The sequence below is a fragment of the Ctenopharyngodon idella genome, chromosome 13 (genome assembly GCF_019924925.1).
Source record: "Ctenopharyngodon idella isolate HZGC_01 chromosome 13, HZGC01, whole genome shotgun sequence".
Lineage (NCBI taxonomy): Eukaryota > Metazoa > Chordata > Actinopteri > Cypriniformes > Xenocyprididae > Ctenopharyngodon > Ctenopharyngodon idella.
The window spans coordinates 33,833,493-33,854,980 of record NC_067232.1 but is presented as its reverse complement, the minus strand read 5'-3'; the positions used below and the strand labels follow the sequence as shown (position 1 = coordinate 33,854,980).

Genomic DNA, 21,488 nt, shown 5'->3' with positions numbered 1-21,488 from the left:
GGAATCGATCATTCCTCAGATGGCCTGAATTGCTCTTTATCTATATTAAACAGAATAGTCTAATGGATGGCACTTTAGATGGTCCCTCCATGTCCTTTAAAAGGCATCTGCTTGGTCCCTAGCCCAGAACATTTGAAAATTATTCAGAAGAGGCTAGATTCAATTAAATGTCTCTCCCGTACCTTGAACTTTGTGCTGCTGACGAAAGGTAAACACATCAATCTCCTTTTGCTACCCGAGCAGCAACAATCCTCAAATCTGACCAAGCGTTACCTTCGAATCTGGAGCACACTGAAAAAAATAGCCCAACAACAGCAGAGGCCTGAGCAAGACCAACATGCTGACATGGTGCTACGGTGAAAAAAGAGATAACTGGATTCTTCTGCTCAAGACATCAGGTATTTAGGACAATATCAACTGCTGATGGACCAGTATGGGTTTTTAGTAACCAATAATAATGGCTACATCGAGAGAGCAGGCTGGCAGGATGCCCCAGGAAGTACTTGGATACTGTACTTCAGCCACACATAAAAATGTACAAATGTTACTACATTAGATAAACCATAAAACCAAGTGATATTTCATTTAAAGCTAGACAGCATACTGCATGCACAATTTTTAAACAAAATATTTCACAAAAAGAAGTTTGCTTGCATGGTTTTAAATTATAAAACAATCAATATCCTGTACAAAATGAAGACAAAAAAAAAAAATACTAATTTGATGAATTATATTTGTAGTTACTCTGATAGGATGTGTGGACTTGAAGAGAACAGACTTCACACATCCATTAAATAATCACCAGCTGATTAAAAGCAAATGCAAAAAAGGCTCAGAAAAATTAAAGTTGATTCTAAGAAAAGGTTTGTTAGAATTTGTATGCAGCAGGGATATTATAGTTAATTACAACTAAAACCATAAAAAATGTGTACCTTGAAATAAAATAAATTTTAACTGAAATTAGTTAACCAAAACTTATTTTATTTCAGCTATAGCTGCCAAGGCAAACATTTGTCATTTTCATTTAGTTTAACTTGATAAACTAAAATAACTAAAACTGAAATAAAAATCAATAACTATATAGACATGACTAATAAAAATGGCATTAACTAAAATATAAAAATAACACCTAATTCAAAATATTAATAAAAACTACTTGGTTTATAATTTTTTTGAAGCAGATAATATCAAAATTAATCAACTAACTGGTCTGGCACATCAGCAGCCATCTATATGACAACAATGTGAACACAGCAAACACCCCTATAGCGACAAACACTGCATTTAAATGCAGGTAAAGTTAAATAACCTGAAAAAATACTTTTTGATTAACACATTAGATGTCACGCACCATCTCACTGGAATATGAATTATTTCAGGTTATAGGATTTCGCTTTCTGAGGCAGCGGCCAAGGATAAGGAACGACAGGAGACCAAAATCTATTGACATAAACGAGCTCAGATGTTGCCTTTTCATTCACCCTCTTACTTTGAAATCAATACGACTCTGTCCATGTAGGTAGATTCTATTCACATTCTCCTCTCACCCAGTCTCCCGGCGAGCCCGTGCGGGCTGGAGACTTAGTCAGCAGTCTGTGAGAAACAGTTTCAATTACACAGAGTGCTTTTAAAATGAGGGATGTGAATGCATTATAAAGCTCAACGCTGATGTATTCACTAATAATGACGGCATCACAGGAAGCTGGCCATAATAATCCTCAATGATATATAGAGTAACTGATGGAAGCAGAAATGGAAGGGGGGTTGTCATGTGATTGATTTCTCCTTCAAATGAACTGGCGCTGCTCTTGAGTGAGGAGAACTGGGGCACATGACTTTGACACGATGACCCCGTGACCTCTGGTACATCAAGTACTGTCAGATGACAGTCTCTCTCAGTGTGTGTTGTTCAATTCTGCTCTAATGACCCTTCAAAGTTATCTTGTGACAGGAAATGATGATGTTTAGAAGGAAAGCATGACTACCTGAAACAGCATGACCTTATGCTCTGATGCCAGCCTTATAAATCTTAGTTACTTCTGCAAAATGCAAAATCACCTCTTACTTTCAGAGCACCTCAAAATATCACTGCGTATGCAATGCAAAACGCTACAACTGGACTAAACTGAGTGTCGCTGGCACACAGCGGGTCTCAGAATGTAAGATGAAGTGAAACTCACGTCAGGAATACCTTCCTGCAACTGTCTGCAAACTCACAATCTAGCAATCAAATAGTAAAGTGGACCATCAGAGGCCATCAAAGTGACATTAAAAGGATCAAAATAACAACTGAATTTGCAGAAACCAAACTAAGATGGAAGGTCATAAGTGACTGGATTGGAGCGCTCAACATGTCGCATGCTGCGTGTACAAATAGTAAACCGCACAGGATACTCAATGTATTGCATACTGAAGTACATGAGACATCATTTGACATATAAGAGGTCTTTGACCATCAGAGGCCATCACTATATAAGTCGTTATTTTTTTTTTTTTTTTTTTTGGCACACCAAACATATTCTCGTCGCTTTATAATATTAGTATTGAACCACTGTACTTACATGAACTGATTTAAATATGTTTTTAGTACCTTTATGGATCTTGAGAGAGGAAATGTCATTGCTCCCTATGTAGGCCTCATGGAGCCATCGGATTTCAACAAAAATATCTCAATTTGTGTTCCGAAGATTAACGAAGGTCTTACGGGTGTGGAATGGCATGAGGGTGAGTAATAAATGACATTATTTTCATTTTTGGGTGAACTAACTCTTTAACAGTTTGCTGGAGGAGAGGAGATTTTCAGTGAACAATAGCAGTCACTATGAACTGTCACTGCATGGAAAAGAGCTTCATGAAGATTTTTCAAAATGTCTCTTTTTTGTGTTCCTTACAAAAATACATACATTTTTAGAAGAGTAAATATAGGCAGAATTTAAAATAATGCTTTAAAATAACAATAAAATATAATATACTTCGATATTTTCACTAAATAGGGTGAATTCAGGTTGATTTGGAAAAAGTGTCCCAGTCATCTCAAAAAGTGTCCCAATCACCCTGAATTCACCCTATATTATATTTAAGCAATAAGCATACAGTATGAAATACATTGAATTGAATTTAGTAATCCAGTGTCCCTCTAGTGTCTCTCTCCGTCTCTAGTGTCTAATGAGTACACAGCTCATTTCCTCTTCCTCTAATGCCACAAAGTGAGAGGAATTGTAAAGTATCCCAGAAAGGACAGCTACTTTACAAATAAAGACAGAGTCCTAAAGAAGTTAATTCTGGATAAATTGACTTTGACCCCAGTAAAACTCCTCAGGATTAATTAATTGCTCCAATTAGGTGATGAATGTGGCCACTTAGACTAATTGTCAGTGGAGCATGGGCTTCTCCAGTCCTCATGGGAACTTTAAGGAGCTTTCAAGAAAGAGCTGTTTCTGAAAGTAAACCGCCTTGTATTGAAGTTTTAGAAGGCAAAGTCATTAAAATCGGTCCTCCGAGTGTGATTAGCAGCACATGTCAAATTTTGTTTTTAGATGCGAATATGTGTGAGAGACCACTGTTCTCTAATGACCACTGTTAGTGTGCTTGCCCTGTCTGGCTAGTGATAAACCAGCTGTTATGTTTATGTGGTTAACCATAAGTGTGATAGGATTGTTGCATGTGTCGATGAGGCTTCTGAGATTTCTCAGATGAGACAAGCTCTTTATGAGTGGGAGGATTAGATCCACCATGTTAACTTACCGGCAACTAATTATTTTTTTCTATTAACCAAAGCTTGTCCAATAGTTAGACATCATATCGTCTTTTGACTACCTGTACAAAGTCAGTTTGCAGCCATTTATGTAGTAAAGATTGGTATAACTGACATGAAAAGCAACCAATCACAGTCATTTTGTGTTTACAAGACATTTAGAGGCAGATTTAAAAACAAAACAAAAAAATTTGTCCAATACTGCTATCATCCCAGACATATACTAACATTCAAGAGTTTGGGGTTTTGGGGTAAGATTTTTAAATGTTTTGAAAGAAGTCACCAAGGCTGCAATTATTTGATCAAAAATACAGTAAAAACACTAATATGTGAAATATTATTACAAGTTAAAATAATTTAGTTAATTTAAATTAAAACTCTATATATATTCTATTTGAATATATTTTAAAATTTATTCCTAAGATGTCACATTTGAATTTTCAGCATCATTACTCCAGTCTTCAGAGTTACATGATCATGTTTACCATGAGTGCTTTTGAGGAATAACTAATTACTTGATTGGATAATAAAAAACTTGTTTAGTGGCATCAAATCTTTGAAAGATATACAAGACATAGGTGCCGATCCCGTGGGTGCTCGAAAAATACAAGATATTCTACTATAACCAATCAAAAAAATCAATTGAGATTCGGGAACCTCTCTGATTGGTGGATCTCACATCGTGTCCCTGTAGGTCATAATACCTTCATCTTTAGAGTGGCTAATGGAGTTTTGTTCATTCCGTTCCCAAAATCAGCCAGTAATCTCAAAAAATGCAAGCGTCGAATCAGACTTCTTGTTATTTATGATACTGACCTTCTTTCATTTTATACTTCTGTGATGTTTTTTTTAAACATGAAATAAAAAGACTGTACGGATGTTTGGGCAGTTTTCATTATCAGCAGCTCATATTGTGATCACAATCTAGTGTTATATGGCAGTATGCTTCAAAGTCGGGAAAAAAATGAGCATGATATTTGTTAATTTCCCTGTGAAAATCTCTATGTACAGTTAGAATAAACATCTACAGCATAGTTAATGCACAAGGGCTTCATCCAATATACATCTGTTGATTTCATCTTATGTGTGGATTATTTGGTTTTATTTGAAAAAAAAACAGACACGTACGCTAAATGGACTCTGTGAATCTCTGGTTTCAAAGGCTCTGATAAGTAATAAATAAACAACATGATATGTGGCCGGCCAATGTTAACTCTATTATAAGAAAAAAAAAACACACATGATTTGGTGCTCCAGAAACATTTCTTACTATTATCAATGTTGAAAACAGTTGTGCTGCTACATATTTTTGTGGAAACTTTAATACATTACTTTCCCAGCATTTATTTGAAAATAATAATAATAATAATAATAATAAATACTTTTTTTTCCTTTCTTGCTGAATAAAAGTACTGTTTGTGGACATTTTGTATCTTTTTGAAAGATTTGATGCCACTAAACTGGAAATTTTTGGCCAATCAAGTAATTAGTTCTTCCTCAAAAGCACAGGCTGGTAAACATGACTTCGTTTCCAGGCAGACTGGTGCACCCAGACTCCCGGAAGTTGCACCGCACTATAGCCAATCAGATTTCAGCCAGCTCTTGCCATTTCTGTGTGCAATATGCATCAGACTGTCAGTGTCTGTGGGTGGTCCATTGCCATGCCATCTGAGGTTCGACATCCTATAGAATATCTTAAATTATTTCAGAATGTTTGAACATCAAATTTGATTGCATTGAATACTAAATATTATGGACTTCTAGTTACTACATCGCAGCAGTCAGTTATTTAGAAACCTTTTATGACACCATAAAAGAACAATTTGGTGTACAAACCATGAATGACCACTGAGCATTACAGTGCCTTACAGGCTCACATACATCTCTGTTTCTATTACCGTCTCTATTCAAACAGTAACTAACTCCATTCTCTATGGATGTCAGCTGTACAACTTTGCCTTATGGGCCTTGTACTGATGGCAGCGGCTGCTCCCCTGATTAAATTCATCACCTTTATTACAGCGTGGAGTGCAGGGCCTAGCATGGCTGACTGCTCCTGTTGCCCATCGAGAGCATTCATCTGCACTAACGGGGGCAGGGGTTTACGCTTGGTCTGTGCATTAGACTGTGAGCATCACGTCTGCTTCACGCAAATGCATCGCTCACAGGTGACATGCCAGGGCCGGTCGCACGTCTCATATCTAAAGGCCACACTACCCTTCAGAGCGGGGAGAAACGTCTCTCTACAACACTGACTATGGCAAGAGGCTTCAAATAATGTGTATCAAATACACTTGTGCTCACTTGCGCTTGTTAAAGAGGAACTGTGGTTTTAGACTGTGGTTTTGGCCAGTGGAACCTTTTCACATACTGTGCATTTCCAGTTATTAACATTGTAAATTTAGTAATGTTAGAGAATATTTTGGGTTATAATACCTTGGCATTAAATTTCAGAAAGCTAGTTTCTGTGTGTTTGTAATACAGCGGGTAAAAGGACTGATGGCAAATTTGACATCTTTCTCTCTTCTGACCACCTTAATCAATCTCTCAATATTGTTTTTTCTCCTTTTGGAAAAGTCATAAATGGTAATTAATTACTAATTATATTTTTTTCTTTCGCTTTTGGAGCAAATGGGAATGCAAAAAAACAATATACAGTGCTCAGCGTAAATGAGTACACCCCCTTTGAAAAGTAACATTTTAAACAACATCTCAGTGAACACAAAAACAATTTCCAAAATGTTGACAAGACTAAGTTTTATATACTTAGTTTTATAATCTTTCCGTGGTTGAAACACTGCTCAAAAGATTACACGTAAACATATCTATGCATAGATCTTTTTCCTGTTGTGATGATTAGCATTTCCATATAACTCTATGGAAATTTACCCAACCTCCAGCTTCCTACTTCACTTTCTGAGAACCCTGGAAATGTGAAAAGGGTCCCATTGTAAATGTCATATAACTTTAGGTTTTAACAAGAAAGAAAAATGGTTTTTTCTATAATTTTCACAGAAAAACCTGGGGAGTTCAAATCATGGTAAAATCATTGGAGCTATTATTTTGAACTAGGATTAAATAATGCACCCAATCACTAAACTATTATTGCTCAAAATGTATAGTTCACAAGTTCACGTTTTAATTTAAAATACATATTTGGCTTCACAAATTCCCCTTGGATTACTAAATTAATAAATATTTTAATATTTAATACAAAACAGTCAGTAGAAATAGAGGTGAAATTGGGGTGGTGGATGGCTGAATTTCTTTAATGTGATTAAAAAACACAATAAATCCTGCCTTCTGACCTGCATCCAATTCCATGTTTTAAGGGATTTTCCTATCACTGATGCAATTCAAGCTTGAAGTTCAATTGGGGGATTTTCTAAGCAAATACTGATATATGTAATTCACTGCACTTAATTTGATTAATTAACATAATGTAATAATATTGTTAATAGATTAACAGTAACATGTTTTCTGTCATTCCAACAGCTCTCTCATCTAAAGTGTCTAACATTACCAGCTACAAGGACAATCTCCCCAAAGCAACCCAGGGTTGAGTGAAGTGCTCTAGGGCACAATAATGATAGAGGATCCCAGACAGTCTTCAGTATATGGTGCCTTCTGATTAAATGTGAACTTATGACCTTTGGAAACTGATCATTTCTCTGGCCTGGATCTATAACTACTAAACTAGCACCAAATGTTCAAGAAAAAAAAAGAAAAGAAAATGATAATGATATTATAGTAATTTATGAGAGGATATAACAGTTTGTCTAGATTTCTAGTTGCAGTAGATTACAGTAATCTAGAGTAATTTACAAAAATTAACAGTGCTCTCAAAGTAATAATGACAGCAATTGCCTAAATCTAAAGTGCTCCCAAGCTACCGCTTGCATCCGATTATGTGATATTGCAAACCAAAGTGTAAAACGAATGCACATTATGAGATGGATGCAAGCCGACACAAACACACACATTCACACACTCTCATGCAAACAGAGCCAGATTTGTTGCATATTACAACACCCCATGGGGAATATCACACATGCGATCTCACACAGCTACCGAGCGCTTCTGAGCTATCGCTTGCCTTGATTATCGATGATGCCACAGATTTCCAACACTTTCAATTCATTTCTCCATTTTTATTCTCCAAGAGCTGTGCAGAAAAGAGTTTCATGTATGATCAATGCAGTGGTCCAGCATGAGCAGTAGAGCGTAATTTACGTTCTCCTCATCGTTCTAGGACAGGGTAGAGCTGAGCTCAGCAAAAGCCCGTGATTTAGGGTTGCTTTGGTGATGGTTCCACTATAGCGACAAAGCTTCTGAGATTAAGAATGTTGAAGCCCATATGTTGCAGCGCTGTAGCGCTCATTCATTTCTCAGTGGATCCAGAAACACATTTTCTGTTCTGATAATCACAAAAGACCATGACCATTTGCAATTCGTTTTCTAAGAGGCAACTGATCAGAGGCATGCGTGCATTTGCACACCCTCTTAACATGCAGATCTGAGCAGTGTGTCCTGTTTATCTGAGGTCAGGGATCAGTTCTGCAATGGTTCAATAGTGGAAGTGAAACCGGCGGCTTAGTTCACTCTCATGAGCACAAGACTAACTCGCTGTCTCAGTCTGACAGAATGTGTGCTCCCTTGACAGCGTTATTAATTCAGATTTGCACAACCTAGACTGTGACAAACCCATAATACGTGGTGGAGGAAACTCCTCTAACTGGCATATTACTCAAAAAGATCGCATTAAACAGCATGACACGTCTCTACGCCAGATTCTCACCAACTCTCGGTATAAAAAGCTGTGAAAACTCATGACATGAGTCATGCTTTCGTAAGTGAAACGCAGAAAATATTCATGTTGGCAGGTAAGACCAGCCACACAGTTTTACATGGCTAGTGTTACAGGCGAACATCACTGATTTTGTCCATAGAGGGAAGCTAGTTTCAACCAGAGGGAGAGGCTGTAAATGTGAGTGGCAAGAAATAAACAACAAAGCGACTGTGAAATTGCTGCAATTCACAAAGCACAGAGTGTAAAGCCAGGCCGCAGGCCCACCCGAGGGGTATATGATGATGTCCGAAAAGCAAGTTTAACAGGATAGTGTATAAAAGTGTATATTTACGATAAAATATATTCTCATTTGTCAATATAGACTAACAGAAGTTGAAAAAATTAAACTAACATTTTGCAATAACGTCACAGAGGAGTCATTAGGCTTACGTCATTCCACTGCGATGCGCAGATGAATAGGATCCTCGGGTATTTAACTGCGGATGCCAATACATCCGCACCGAAATGCCATGTTGGGCGCAGATGATTCACTGGCGAAAAACAGTTATTTGGAACGGTGTGTGTCAGCAATTATAAACCTTCCAACCTACCTAACTTGTGCAAGGGAGGGTGGCGGTGCTCAAGGATGTCAAAAATATAACGACTCCCTCTCCCTCACACTGTAATAAGTGAGTAATGATGAGTAATGAGTGTAATGTAGAGTAATGTGTGTAATGATGGAGTTTTATAAATGTAATTTAAACCTTAGGTTTGCTCAAGAGGTTCTAAATTATTACAGGCACATCATGATCTGAAATTACATTTGCTTTGTTTGACAACATTTTTTTTTCTCAGTAATTTTCAATTGGCAGTAAAATTCCATAAAGCAAAATGTTATTTACACTACAAATGAACAACGGAAATCAGTCTATACTGACAGAACTGCCTCTGCATTGAGGAATAAAACAGGGGCCCACTCTATAAACATGGGTGGGTAGATAGATAGATAGATTTTGTTTTTTATTAACCTTTAAACACTTTAAATGTGTTTAAAGGTTAATAAAATAAATGTGCATAATAAATGTGCATAGTTTTGGCCTAGGGATCTCTATAAAACATTTATAAAACAGTCTAAACGAGAAAAAATATATAAACCTCATTAACAACTTTATAAAGTTGACAGCAGGAGACGGGTACAAGAGGTTTCTATAAAGAATTAGTCAAGAGCCCCCTGGTGCCACAGTACACGAAATTCCCTCTCTTAACCACAAAGTACAGAGAGGTCGACTCCTCTAGGACCACAATTAAACCATGTCATGGTGAACATAATAATTAAAAGACTAATTTGACAAACTAAGCTACTTGAATAGCCTACTGACTTATGCTTAGGTACAGCGGGGGGAAACGGTAGCCTATCCTTCGCTGTTTATGCCGTTTTACAGGTCATATACATTATGAAGGAAACCGTTTTTCTACCCATTACTCTCTTACACATAGTGGGGTTTACACATCTTACACATTTTGTTGGGTTATTTTAGTAAACAACAAGTATAGCGACGACTATTTAAATTGCAACGGTCCAGAAAAGGATCTGAAGGTGACAGTAAGTTTCTCTTACTCGTGAACTCAGTCACTAATGATCTGTTTATTATCATTAGCAGTCCAAATACAATTTATACGACTATTCACTCGTAAGTTCTCTTTTAGGCCAGCCGTTGGAATAAAATCTGTAAATTTGTTTTACCAGAGTTTAAATAAGAAAAAAATGTTACCTCATAGAAAGTCTCCTAAACAACGGTCTATCAAATCATATTGCTAAGGTGAAATTTAACATTTTGCATTACGGTTTTATTCACATATGAAACAAATAGGTATGTTTCTAACAAGATATACAATAACATCAAACAGAATCACTGAAAATCATTTCGCAAGCCACAGGTACCCCCTTGCAACGGAGAAGTAGCGACTACCGAATCCGAGCGCAAACTTGAGCAGCTATTAAAGCTGAACTAAAAGACTGTCGTTTGACTGGCAAAATAAGGGTGAAGGTCTGACACCAAAAAACAACTGACGCCATAAATTGTTGCTATTAACCGTTTTGCCTCATGCGCGGCCAACCCGCGCGCCGTTCCCAGTAATGTCATGCCGTGGGATTTAACGGACACATGTCACTTCATCAACATTACCTTCGTCGAGAAGCCGTTCGAGGTGGTTGAAGATCCCGCAGAAGTTGGGCAGACTGCTCATCAGTTTCTTATCGTTCATAAGCTGCATCAGATAATCAGGGGTCGGCTTCGGCTTCTCTTTCGTTTCCATTTCCCCCACCATATTCCACAGAAATCACCACCGACGCCCCAAAAAAGACAGAAAAAATCCCCAAATAAATAAAGGCTGGAATATAAATAATAAATAGAGTACAAAAACGCAAGTGAAGGAGGCAAGTGCCTGAGTCGTCCGCGGAAAAGGCTGCTGTCTCTGTCTTTACGCACAATCCGCTGCTGCAAGGCTACTGCAATTCTGGGGATGACAGTTGTTTTAGGGCAGCTGATGAAATGAAATTAAATGAAATATAAACGGGTGGAGAGGGAAGCCAGGTCTCCTTTCAAAAACAATTCCCAATAAATCCCACAAGTTACTCGCAAAGGCGACTCCCGCGTGCCCAGTGTCCCTCTTTAAGATTAAATTTAGCGAGAGATTTGTCCTTAACTTCCTCTTGAGGCGGTGAAAATGCACCCTTTCCCCGAGTTCCCCAAAGCTTCCTGTGTCTTGTCTGTCTGTGTATGTGTGCAGCACTAGAAACGTCTGTTCCTCCCGTCTCTCACTCGCAATAAAGGCGCTTTCTCAATGAGATTGGCATTCGGTCCTCCGTTACCGACCAGCTCTTCTTGCGCTCGCGAGCCCGTCACATGATCACACTGAGTCCCAGTAGCAGAAATCAGACTGTGGGAGGAGAGAAAGAGAGAGAGAGAGTAAACGAAAGAGAGAGAGAGAGAGAGAAAGAGACTGTACATTTGAAAAAACAATTAGCCCATTTTAAATGCGGACTCGATTCTGAAGCATGTTTTGTGATGCGTGTCTTCAAATGAACTAGTATTTTTTCCAATGCGTGCAAATTGCACGTGAACATGAATATCCCCCATCCATTCTCCAAAACGCTTGTTCTGCACCAATAACCAGCACTATTTCTGATGTTTAAACACAATCATGAAGAATTACAATTTTTTTTAACACTTTAGTTTAGAGTCTAGTTCTCACCATTAACTAGTTGCTTATTAGCATGGATATTACTAGGATATTGGCTGTTTATTAGTACTTATAAAACACATATTAATGCCTTATTCTGCATGATCATATTCTATATCCCTTAATCCTACCCAATACCTAAACTTAACAACTACCTTACTAACTATTAACAGGGTTGGGGAGTAACTGTTAACGAAATAGGCCATGTAACTTAGTTACTTACGTAAAATACACAATTTGAGTAACTATTTCATTACAGTTACATTTGAAATGGATGGTAATCAAATTACAGTTACATCCAAAAATATTTTAGATTACCAAAGTGATTACTTTGAATTTCAATGTCATTTATTTCATTTAAACAATTTAAACTGTGATGGGAAATTAATGTAAACAGCAATTGGTGATTCTCTGACTCTGACAGTCTGCAAAAGCATCCTAAGCTACAGTTCTGCTCATATTCATACCCCTTGCAGAATATGCAACATTTTAATAACTTTAACAAAATAAGAGGGATCATAAAAATGGCATATTATTTTTATTTAGTACTGTCCTGAACAAGCTATTTCACATAACAGATATACTCCACAAGACAAAATGACTGGATTTATAAAAATTGTCCCATTCAAAAATTTACATAGCCTTGAATCTTAACTGTCCTGTCATTACCTGGATGATTGTTTGTGAGTTTTTATCTCACAATTCTAACTTTTTTTCTCAGAATTGCAAGATTTAAACTCACAATTACAAGTTATAAAGTCAGGATTGTGTGATAACTTGCAATTCTGACTTCTTTTCTGGAAAATTCCGAGTTTATATCTCACAATTCTGACTTTATAACTTGGAATTGCAACTTTTTATCACGACATTCTGAGAAAAAAGTCAGAATTGTGAGATAAAAACTCGCAATTACCTTTTTTTGTGTGTTACATACTTATTACTACTCCAAAGTATTCTAAAGTGTTTAGATTAAGTTACAAAACTTGGGTAATCTAACAAAATACGTTACAAATTACTTTTTAAAGCATGTATTTTGTAAAGAAATACATGTTAAAAGTAACCGACTCAGCCCTGACTATTAATAAGCAGTAATTAGGAGTTTATTGAGGCAAAAGTTGTAGTTAATAGTGAGAATTGGACCCTAATAGCCAATAGCATTTTGTTTATATCACAGCTCAGTCAGAGCTGTTGAGCTTGGTAAAGCCTCATTTTCCTTCTAATCTCTTTCGTTTCTCCTCTTAATCTCCTCCATATCGCTTTAAAATATAGCATTCTGTGCAGAATTCAAATGAGTCCGATATGTTTTGTGGTCTGCACCAACTGAAAAATGAAAAAAAAAAAAAAAAGACATTTTACTCCCCGTCATGTCATTACTAGAACATATTTTCTTTCTTCATTGAAACACAAAATGAGATGTTGGACACATTTTATGAGCTGCTCTTTAAATTAAATTAAATTAAATTAGCTATATTCAAAATCCACTAAAGCCACACAATAGGTTTGTTTGTAAAACAGACTAAAAGTCTAATTTTATCATACTTTAATTGTACTTTTTGTCGTATAGAAAAAAAGCAGCTCGGACAGCTTACATAAGAAATAAAATTGTGCTAAATCAGAACGACGTGAAGGTGAGTAAACAAAAAAAAGGTTACATTTATTCACCAACACAACATTTCTTTTCAGCTATATCTTTAAATTCTACCTCTTAACATTTAAATTACATTAGTATACTGCATGTTCATTGAGAACGAAGGTTCCATCCTCACTGTCTTCAGGTGTTTGTGAGCCTCACATCGGTCAAATATTAAAAGACTCATTTGTCCTCTTTTGGCAGGCTAGATGGGAATAGTAAAGGAGATTGACTAAACGCCAGTGCGCATCAGAACATACCACAATGGTAAAGAAGAAAACAAGGCATTTATCTCAATAGGACTTCCTCTGCAGAAAAAAAAAAAAATCATTACACAATGCGGATGGAGGCTAATGCTTTGTCAATATATGCCAATACTCAGCTAAAGCTAACGTTATGGGAACAGCTCCTCCCTCTGGATTAGACTGCTTTTTAATTTACATAATTAACATTCTTTTTGTCCTTATTGGAGCAGCAAAAAAAAAGCACAAGCAGAACGCTTACAGAGATTTATAAGTTTGATGTGCCACATTTACATTCCCTGCATTCATTCTTTGCTTTAATGCAACTTGAAAAATAAAGGCAATTCCCTAGTATAGCACAGAAACAGCAAAGCTATCAAACATTTGCACTAAAATGGAAATTTCAGAGAGAATTGAAGTTATTTTCCCACACAGCAAGCATAATTTATGACCGCTTAAATCCCTTCATTACTATGTTTATATAAATACTCTAATTGGCCTAATGGTTTTGTCACTTCTTTTGTTATGCAAAGCAGTTCTCATGCATGATGCTGTTTGGCTTTTAGACGCAGCCATGAAAGCAATTGTTCCAGTCACTGTTTGACGTTACATTGGTCCATCACTCCTATTCACGTGAAGGGAAAAAAAACAAGAAGCACGTATAAGGAATAGCCGGAAAGCAAAACGAGGGACAGAGCACCAGAGGGCTGAAGAGATGAGGGTAGAGAAGGCTGGCGGCCCAGTATCTGACAGCATGGAAACAAACGACCCACCAGAACAGGAAGGGATTGTCCAGGTCCTGCCCAGCACCTTTTCATCCTTTTGTGATGCCCGGGGCTTTCACATGCAGATCGCCTTGGACGCTGAGGCCTGTGTTAGGGCGCCTTGCCCTCCTGACTACAGAGAAGGGGGTGTATTTACCCCTCACCCCTTCTTCAGTGAGAACTGCCCCTCCACCCCGCAGCTCTCCACTCACTCGCTCTCCAAATGACGGAAGCCTTGTTTGAGAGCAGAGGAATTACGTTAATGAATGCATTCCTTCACACATGCACCCTGAAACCGGGCAAGGAGAGCAGGCTTGTCTCTGTTTGGTTGAAGCAGGGAACAAGTGCACTGTCGCTCTCAAACTCTCGCCTTTCATCTCGCTCCGGCTCCCTCTTTCGAGCTCTATCATTTTTTTACTGGTTCTCCTTCAGATCCCCTCATAAAGCCCCTTCCCTGCAAGTGCATGTGACCAGTATGTGGGTTTGAGTCGAATATAAAAACAGCCTATAAACTGATGAAACCTGACGCAGTCAAATAAAACATGAGCCACAATGGTTACACTACTTCAATAATCCATTTGCATGCTTTTGTAAAAAAATAAAAAAAATAAAATATATATATATATATATATATATATAAAGAGTAGCCTAAATGATCTTATTAGTATTTCCAAGTAAAGTTTGGTTGTACTTTTTTTCTTTTTCTTTTTTTTTTTTTCAATATGATTCAATATCTGTAACGCGTAGAGTAGACTAACACACACAATCCAAGTTCAATAAAGAGTCATCCTCTTCATTTAGTGGTCACACTAGGCTCCTTCACGGTCAAAAATGACCAAAGCCTTGAAATGTAACTTCTTGTATGTAATGTAATGTTTGTTTTGAAATGTAATACACACACACAAGTAACTGTATGTTTGACTTATTCTGTATATCATACTTCTTAAAGTCCCCCTGAAATCAAAACTGAAGTTGTTTAGCTTTCAGTATGAATATGTTAGTCTTAAGGTTATGAATAAGCTGGTGTGTTCCAAAACAATGACAAAATTCGCATTTAGGAGATATAAGCATTGAAAACTTACCGTCTCTCACTTCCGCTAAAATGGATCATGGATTTTCATGACATCACCGCGGACTTCAGCTTCTCATCAGATCTTCTGTCCAATCAAATGCTGTCTAGAATCTGAAGTGTCCTGCCCCCTACATTATAAATAGACACTGAAGCTGCAGCTGAAATCGGTGACTTGTTCACACATTTACACATTGTTACAGTAATAGTAGTAGTAGCAACAGAAGCAGCTTATTTAAATATAATATTTCTTGGCTTAACTTACTGATTAACATTTTATAGAAAATATTTAGGAAAATCAATGAGCTGATGTGTCCTCTATAAATGTGAAGAATCTGTGCAATTATAGTTTTGTGAGTCCATTCAATTTAATCCATTCATGAATGACAGAATGCAATCAAATGGAGTGAAAATGGAATTATAACAGAACATAACACAGATTTTCATGACATCACGGCAGACTTCAGCTTCTCATCAGATCTTCTGTCCAATCAAATGCTTTCTAGAATCTAAAGCATCCCGCTCCCTACGTTATAAATAGACGCTGAAGCTGTGGCTGTAATCGGTCACTTGTTCACACATTTACTATTTTCTACATGGTGAATGGCACCTAGTGCACTATATAGGGGATAGGGAATGATTAAGACAGTGTAAATATGCTTTCCATTAAGGCGAATGAAGTCTGGTTTCATGTTAGTGTCACGCGAACCGCAGTGCACACAGTCTGCTCCGATCAAGAGACACGATAGCACAGAGCGGATCTTATCCGCAAGTTAGTGCAGACCACAAAACATATCGGACTCATTTGAATTCTGCACAGAATGCTATATTTTAAAGTGATATGGAGGAGATTAAGAGGAGAAACGAAAGAGATTAGAAGGAAAATGAGGCTTTACCAAGCTCAACAGCTCTGGCTGAGCTGTGATATAAACAAAATGCTATTGGCTATTTTAAAAAAGGGGGAGGGGCTGTTCGATATTTCCCGCCCCATCTTCCTGTTTCAGTTAAAATTACGTCAACACATTGAAGAATGCTGTGCGTTCCAAGTCACTTCAGTGGGCCTTTAATCATTATCCTCAAATGACTTATGAAATCTTTACCCATGACACCCTCTGCTATGGAATTGTGTTAGAGTGCTGAATCCAGTCCAGTTGTCAATATGTTGATATTGTACGCTACAGTGTCTATAAAAATGTACATACACATTTTGCATATGAATACATATGCATACAAATGAGATCTCTCAGAATAAGCATAACAACTCTCAAGAGAGCTGAACATTGTTACAGTAATAGTAGTAGTAGCAACAGCAGCAGCTTATTTAAATATAATATTGCTTGGTTTAACTTAATGATTAACATTTTATAGAAAATATTTAGGAAATCAATGCGCTGATGTGTCCTCTATAAATGTGAAGAATCTGTGCAATTATAGTTTTGCGAAGGCAGAGTCCATTAAATTTAATCCAGTCATGAATGATAGAATGCATTACTGAAACAACCATGAAACATCAATAATAATTTCCATAACTGAGCTCCAAGGCTCATTTCCAGTGCAAAATGTCTTATCGAACACATTACTAAATTTGATCATGTTCCACAAAATAAATCGGTCATTAGTTCCCATGGCAGCCCTGTGGCTCTGTGTTCACTGAACATCCATGAGAACAGCCCTAGCAGTGAGAGCCACCTACCACAGCCACAAAAAGCCCCATCAGGTTGTCTCCAAGTTTTTTTGCTGGCCGAGTCTTTTGTAACACGAATCCACTGTGTGCTAATTTGACGCGCTGCAGAGATAAAGAGGGGAACTCATGTTAGTTTCAGCATCAGAGGATCGGAATGTGGGCCATTTAATGCAGGAGTCAAACAATTCCTCTCCCAGACCCACATGGTTAAATGAATAGAGAAGTAATTAACAGAAAGCCTTGACTCACTGGATAAAACAATATTCAAATCAGAGAGAGAGACAGAATGATAAAAGAGCCAGGATGGTGAAAGAATTTTAGGAGGAGAGGATAAACCAATAAACAACTAAAATAATGCTTTTTATATTTAGCTTTCGTAACTTAAATCATGTTAATGGAAATTACCAGAAATCTGAGAATAGTCACTTGTCTGTCACTGTCTAAGAAACCCAGTTTCATTCATACTGTATACCCAAATTTTGACTAAATGTGTAGTTATTGTCTTTTGTCTTGAAATTGTACAAGTACATGTTTATTTTGCTACGGATAATCCATTATTACAAACGTACTGTATGTAAGTGCTTATCTTTTGATAAATTCATATGAGATCAGTGTGATATAAGTGAATCTTTATGACATTAGAATTCGGCCGAAGAAGTATGAGAGTTAATTAGAGTTAAGGTGCGGTCACATTAGTGAAATTTCAGCACAATTTTGCAGGCAAAAACAACAGTTCTCACGCAGTGAAAAATACATCGCGGAGCAAAGAGGACACTGACAATGCGCCGACAGAGCAAGTTACTCTTATTATGAAACAAAGTCTCAGCTTTCAAATGTTGTCATTTTGCAATAAATTCAAACAATAAATAGCGTTACCGTTTTGTGGCTCTTTAATGTGTCGAGACAGATCGCTGTAGCGCCTCAGTTCAAGCGGCACGTGAACCGATAATCTCTTCCTACTAGTTACAACACTAAATAAACATAAATAAACATTAGAAGGCATGTTGTTTCAATCGTGGAAAGACGTAAGTACACCATTTTTCCAAGTTCAAATCCACCGTTAATCTCCTGTCGTGTTTGTTTGTCGGACAAAATGGCGGATTCTGCATTATGATTGGTCAGATAGCCTGTCAATCAAACACCCAAAATGAAAGGGTTAGTTCACTCAAAAATAAAAATTCTGTCATTAATTACTCACCCTCGTGCCGTTTTACACCCGTAAGACCTTTGTTGATCTCGTTGATCTTCGGAACACAAAAAGAATATTTTTGGTGCGCCAAAAAAAATAAAAAAATAACGACTTATTTAGTGATGGCCGATTTCACTGCTTCAGGAAGATTCGGAGCGTAATGAATCAGCGTGTCGAATCATGATTCGGATCGCGTGTCAAACCGCCAAACTGCTGAAATCACGTGACTTTGGTGCTCCGAACTGCGGATTCGACACGCTGATTCATTACGCTCCGAAGCTTCCTGAAGCAGTGTTTTGAAATCGGCCATCACTAAATAATTCATTATTTTGTTTTTTTTGGTGCACCAAAAATATTGTCGTCGCTTTATAATATTAATATTGAACTACTGTACTCACATGAACTGATTTAAATATGTTTTTAGTACCTTTATGGATCTTGAGAGAGGAAATGTCATTGCTCCCTATGTAGGCCTCACGGAGCCATCGGATTTAAACAAAAATATCTCAATTTGCGTTCCGAAGATTAACGAAAGTCTTACAGGTCTGGAACGCCATGAGCGTGAGTAATAAATGACAGAATTTTCATTTTTGGGTGAACTAACCCTTTAAAATTCTGTCATTATTTACTTATTCATGTAATTTAAGTCTTCCTTTATTTTCTCTCTTGCGTAGAACACAAAAAGAGATTTTCTAAATGTGTACTCATTGCTATTTTCCATGCAATTACAAAAAAAAAAAAAAAAAAATTAAAAAAATAAAATCGTGACCAGACCCAAGTTTAAAAAAATAAATAAAAAAAAACTCAAATACATCATAAAGGTGTGTGGCTGATAAGACTTGTGGATTATATTCTTTTAAAGTCATATGAAAGTTTTGGTGATGAACACAGAGACATGTAGGCCTATTTGCTGCATGCAGCAAATGTCCAAATTGTAAATTTAACATTTTTTTTTTTCTTTTTGAGTCTGATCTTTTCAATGAATCTGTTAATCCAGTTCATGAAAAGGTCTGAATTATCATGCAGGTTCTATTGGTCAAACCAGAGCTGCCAAGTGCACTTTTTCTCCTTCACTAAACATTAGGCCTATTTTTTGTAGCATGCCTCTCATCCAATAATTGCAGAGCTTTGTGCTTTGTTACTTCTTCAAATTGTCAGTTTTTTTCCACGAAATTCAAACAATAAATGCCATTATGACACTCTTAACAGATTGCTTCAGCTGACTCAGTTCAAGTGGCAGTGCGGAGCTCGAGTCATCTTTTCCAATTTACTACACTGTAAACCTGAACAGTACTAATAACTTATAAAGATTGAGTATGCTGCAATTAAAGTCTGTTAAATCATTGATGCAACTTAAAAAAATTACATTTTCTGAACGAGGAGTTTAGTTTTATTTTTGTGTAGCTCAACATTTTTGAGTAAACCCTTATACTTAAATTATTATTTTTAAGTTTACTGAGCGAAACAAAGTGACGTCATCCATGTCACGTCGTTGCCGACATTACCAACGTAACCGACGTTATCAGAAGAATCCATTCAACATTAAACTGAGTTGAAGCAGATTTCAAGTTCCCAGCATGCTTTGCGTCACACTCTGTAAGGGAGAATCAATGTTGAAATTGAGTGTTATTTTGTGTGTTTTTGCACAAGATTAATACAGGGGAAGATGTGTTATTGTTTAATGTTCTGTTATTTTGGTATTTAAATGAATTTCTGTGATGATGAAGTTTTTTGTAAGGTTACCATCGTGGTGAAGAGTAGTGTCTGTGGTTAGGTTGAGAATGGGCTGTGAAACTTCAAAGCTATATAAACTGCATGTTGATTAGTAGTTCATGTGAGTAAATAGTGATAGTCTCTTTAATGGTTAACGTATAGTGTGCTGTTGCTAACTAACACTTAACCATAAAGATTAGGTGTTAGTTTATTCTATATTTCAATTAAATTGTAATTCCTGAATTTGTGTAGTATAAAATAATATTTTTTAGGTTCTACTAAAATAATCTTCGAGTTGTTTACTTAAATGTTTTGAGTATTCTGAACTTATCAGGTTTTACAGTGTACAAGTTATAGCACGAAATACCCAAAAATGAACATCAGAAGGTATGTTGAAAGCAGGGGCGTTTCCTCCGAGGAGGCAAGGGAGGCAATGCCTCCTCAAAAAAAACTTAATGAGAAAATCGATATTACAAAAATAAAACAACACAAATGTTACAAAATTTGGCATTAAAAAGTGTAAAAGTCACTCGTTTTTCTAAAGAAACACTGTCAAACAGCGACACCCGCTGGTGAAGTTACAGTGGGGAATCCGCGTCTCTGTGCCTCCCTTCAGCTCATAGAAATAAAGCAGAGCCTCTAAAGCGTGTGGTGGGTTTAGTGGGGGGTAATTGAGAATGAATGGGGGAAAGTCACGTGAGAGGAGGCAATGCCTCAGTTGCGCTATGATTGGATATAATCGGTTATGATTGGACATGATTGGTTTGTGCGATAAATCTCGCCTTTTGTTTTAGTGCGCGTTCTCGTCGAATCGGCCTGAATGAAGACAGTGATGGCGGTAATGGGAAGACTAATTAAAAAGTAAGTAAACAACTGTGACTTAGATATCACCGCTTTATTTCATGTCAAAATCAAACTCGAAATGGCCTTAAAAAACATAATGACTGTGGGGTTTTTTTTTTTTTTTAGTGAGCAATCAGCGTGGTTAAATTAAAGGTACATCTTTGTGTCTGTGACCACTGACCAGTGTGTTCAAGCTTGATGACTGCTGAAAATAAATTGACTATTAAAAAGAAAAGCTGAATATTAATAATAATAATATATAAATAATATAAATATAAAATATAAATAATACATATAATAATATAAATAATTTATATTGTTTAAATTGTTACTGCTTTTAATTATTATTTTGGAATAAATGTAAAAATGAGTAAAAACACTAACTTGATGAAATTTATACTTGGCCTTAATAAATAGAACATTACATAGTGTAAAAATACAAAATAGAATTGTATTTGGTCTCTCTTTTTATGTAATGTTATCTTAAAATTGTGTAACAGGGACATAAATGAGGACTTTGCCTCCTCAATTTAAAACACCACCGCACACTCTGGTTGAAAGATACTGT

General features: G+C 36.7%; 1 protein-coding gene and 1 long non-coding RNA gene across 7 annotated transcripts in view; both read right to left on the bottom strand.

Moving 5' to 3' along the window:
* The window catches only part of LOC127524941 (protein quaking-like), a 127,671-nt gene extending 116,211 nt beyond the window's left edge, over positions 1-11,460 (bottom strand). For 4 of the 6 annotated variants that reach the window (XR_007933206.1, XM_051917028.1, XM_051917025.1 and 1 more), the window contains exon 1: positions 10,730-11,460. Coding sequence is in view for 4 of the 6 variants with exons in the window: in XM_051917028.1 (XP_051772988.1) it covers positions 10,730-10,871 (142 nt within the window). In the remaining 2 variants the exon portion in view is untranslated. Of the gene's footprint in view, positions 1-8,993; positions 9,125-10,729 lie in introns of those variants that run through there. The other 2 variants (XM_051917027.1, XM_051917029.1) reach the window with 2 other exon arrangements.
* A 3,667-nt stretch (positions 11,461-15,127) lies between these two features.
* LOC127524400 (uncharacterized) lies at positions 15,128-18,220 on the bottom strand. The gene is made up of 3 exons (XR_007933044.1): positions 18,052-18,220; positions 17,185-17,277; positions 15,128-15,622 (listed from the first exon to the last, which is right to left on the bottom strand). It is a non-coding gene; the product is annotated as an uncharacterized LOC127524400 (long non-coding RNA).
* Positions 18,221-21,488: the final 3,268 nt, after the last annotated feature.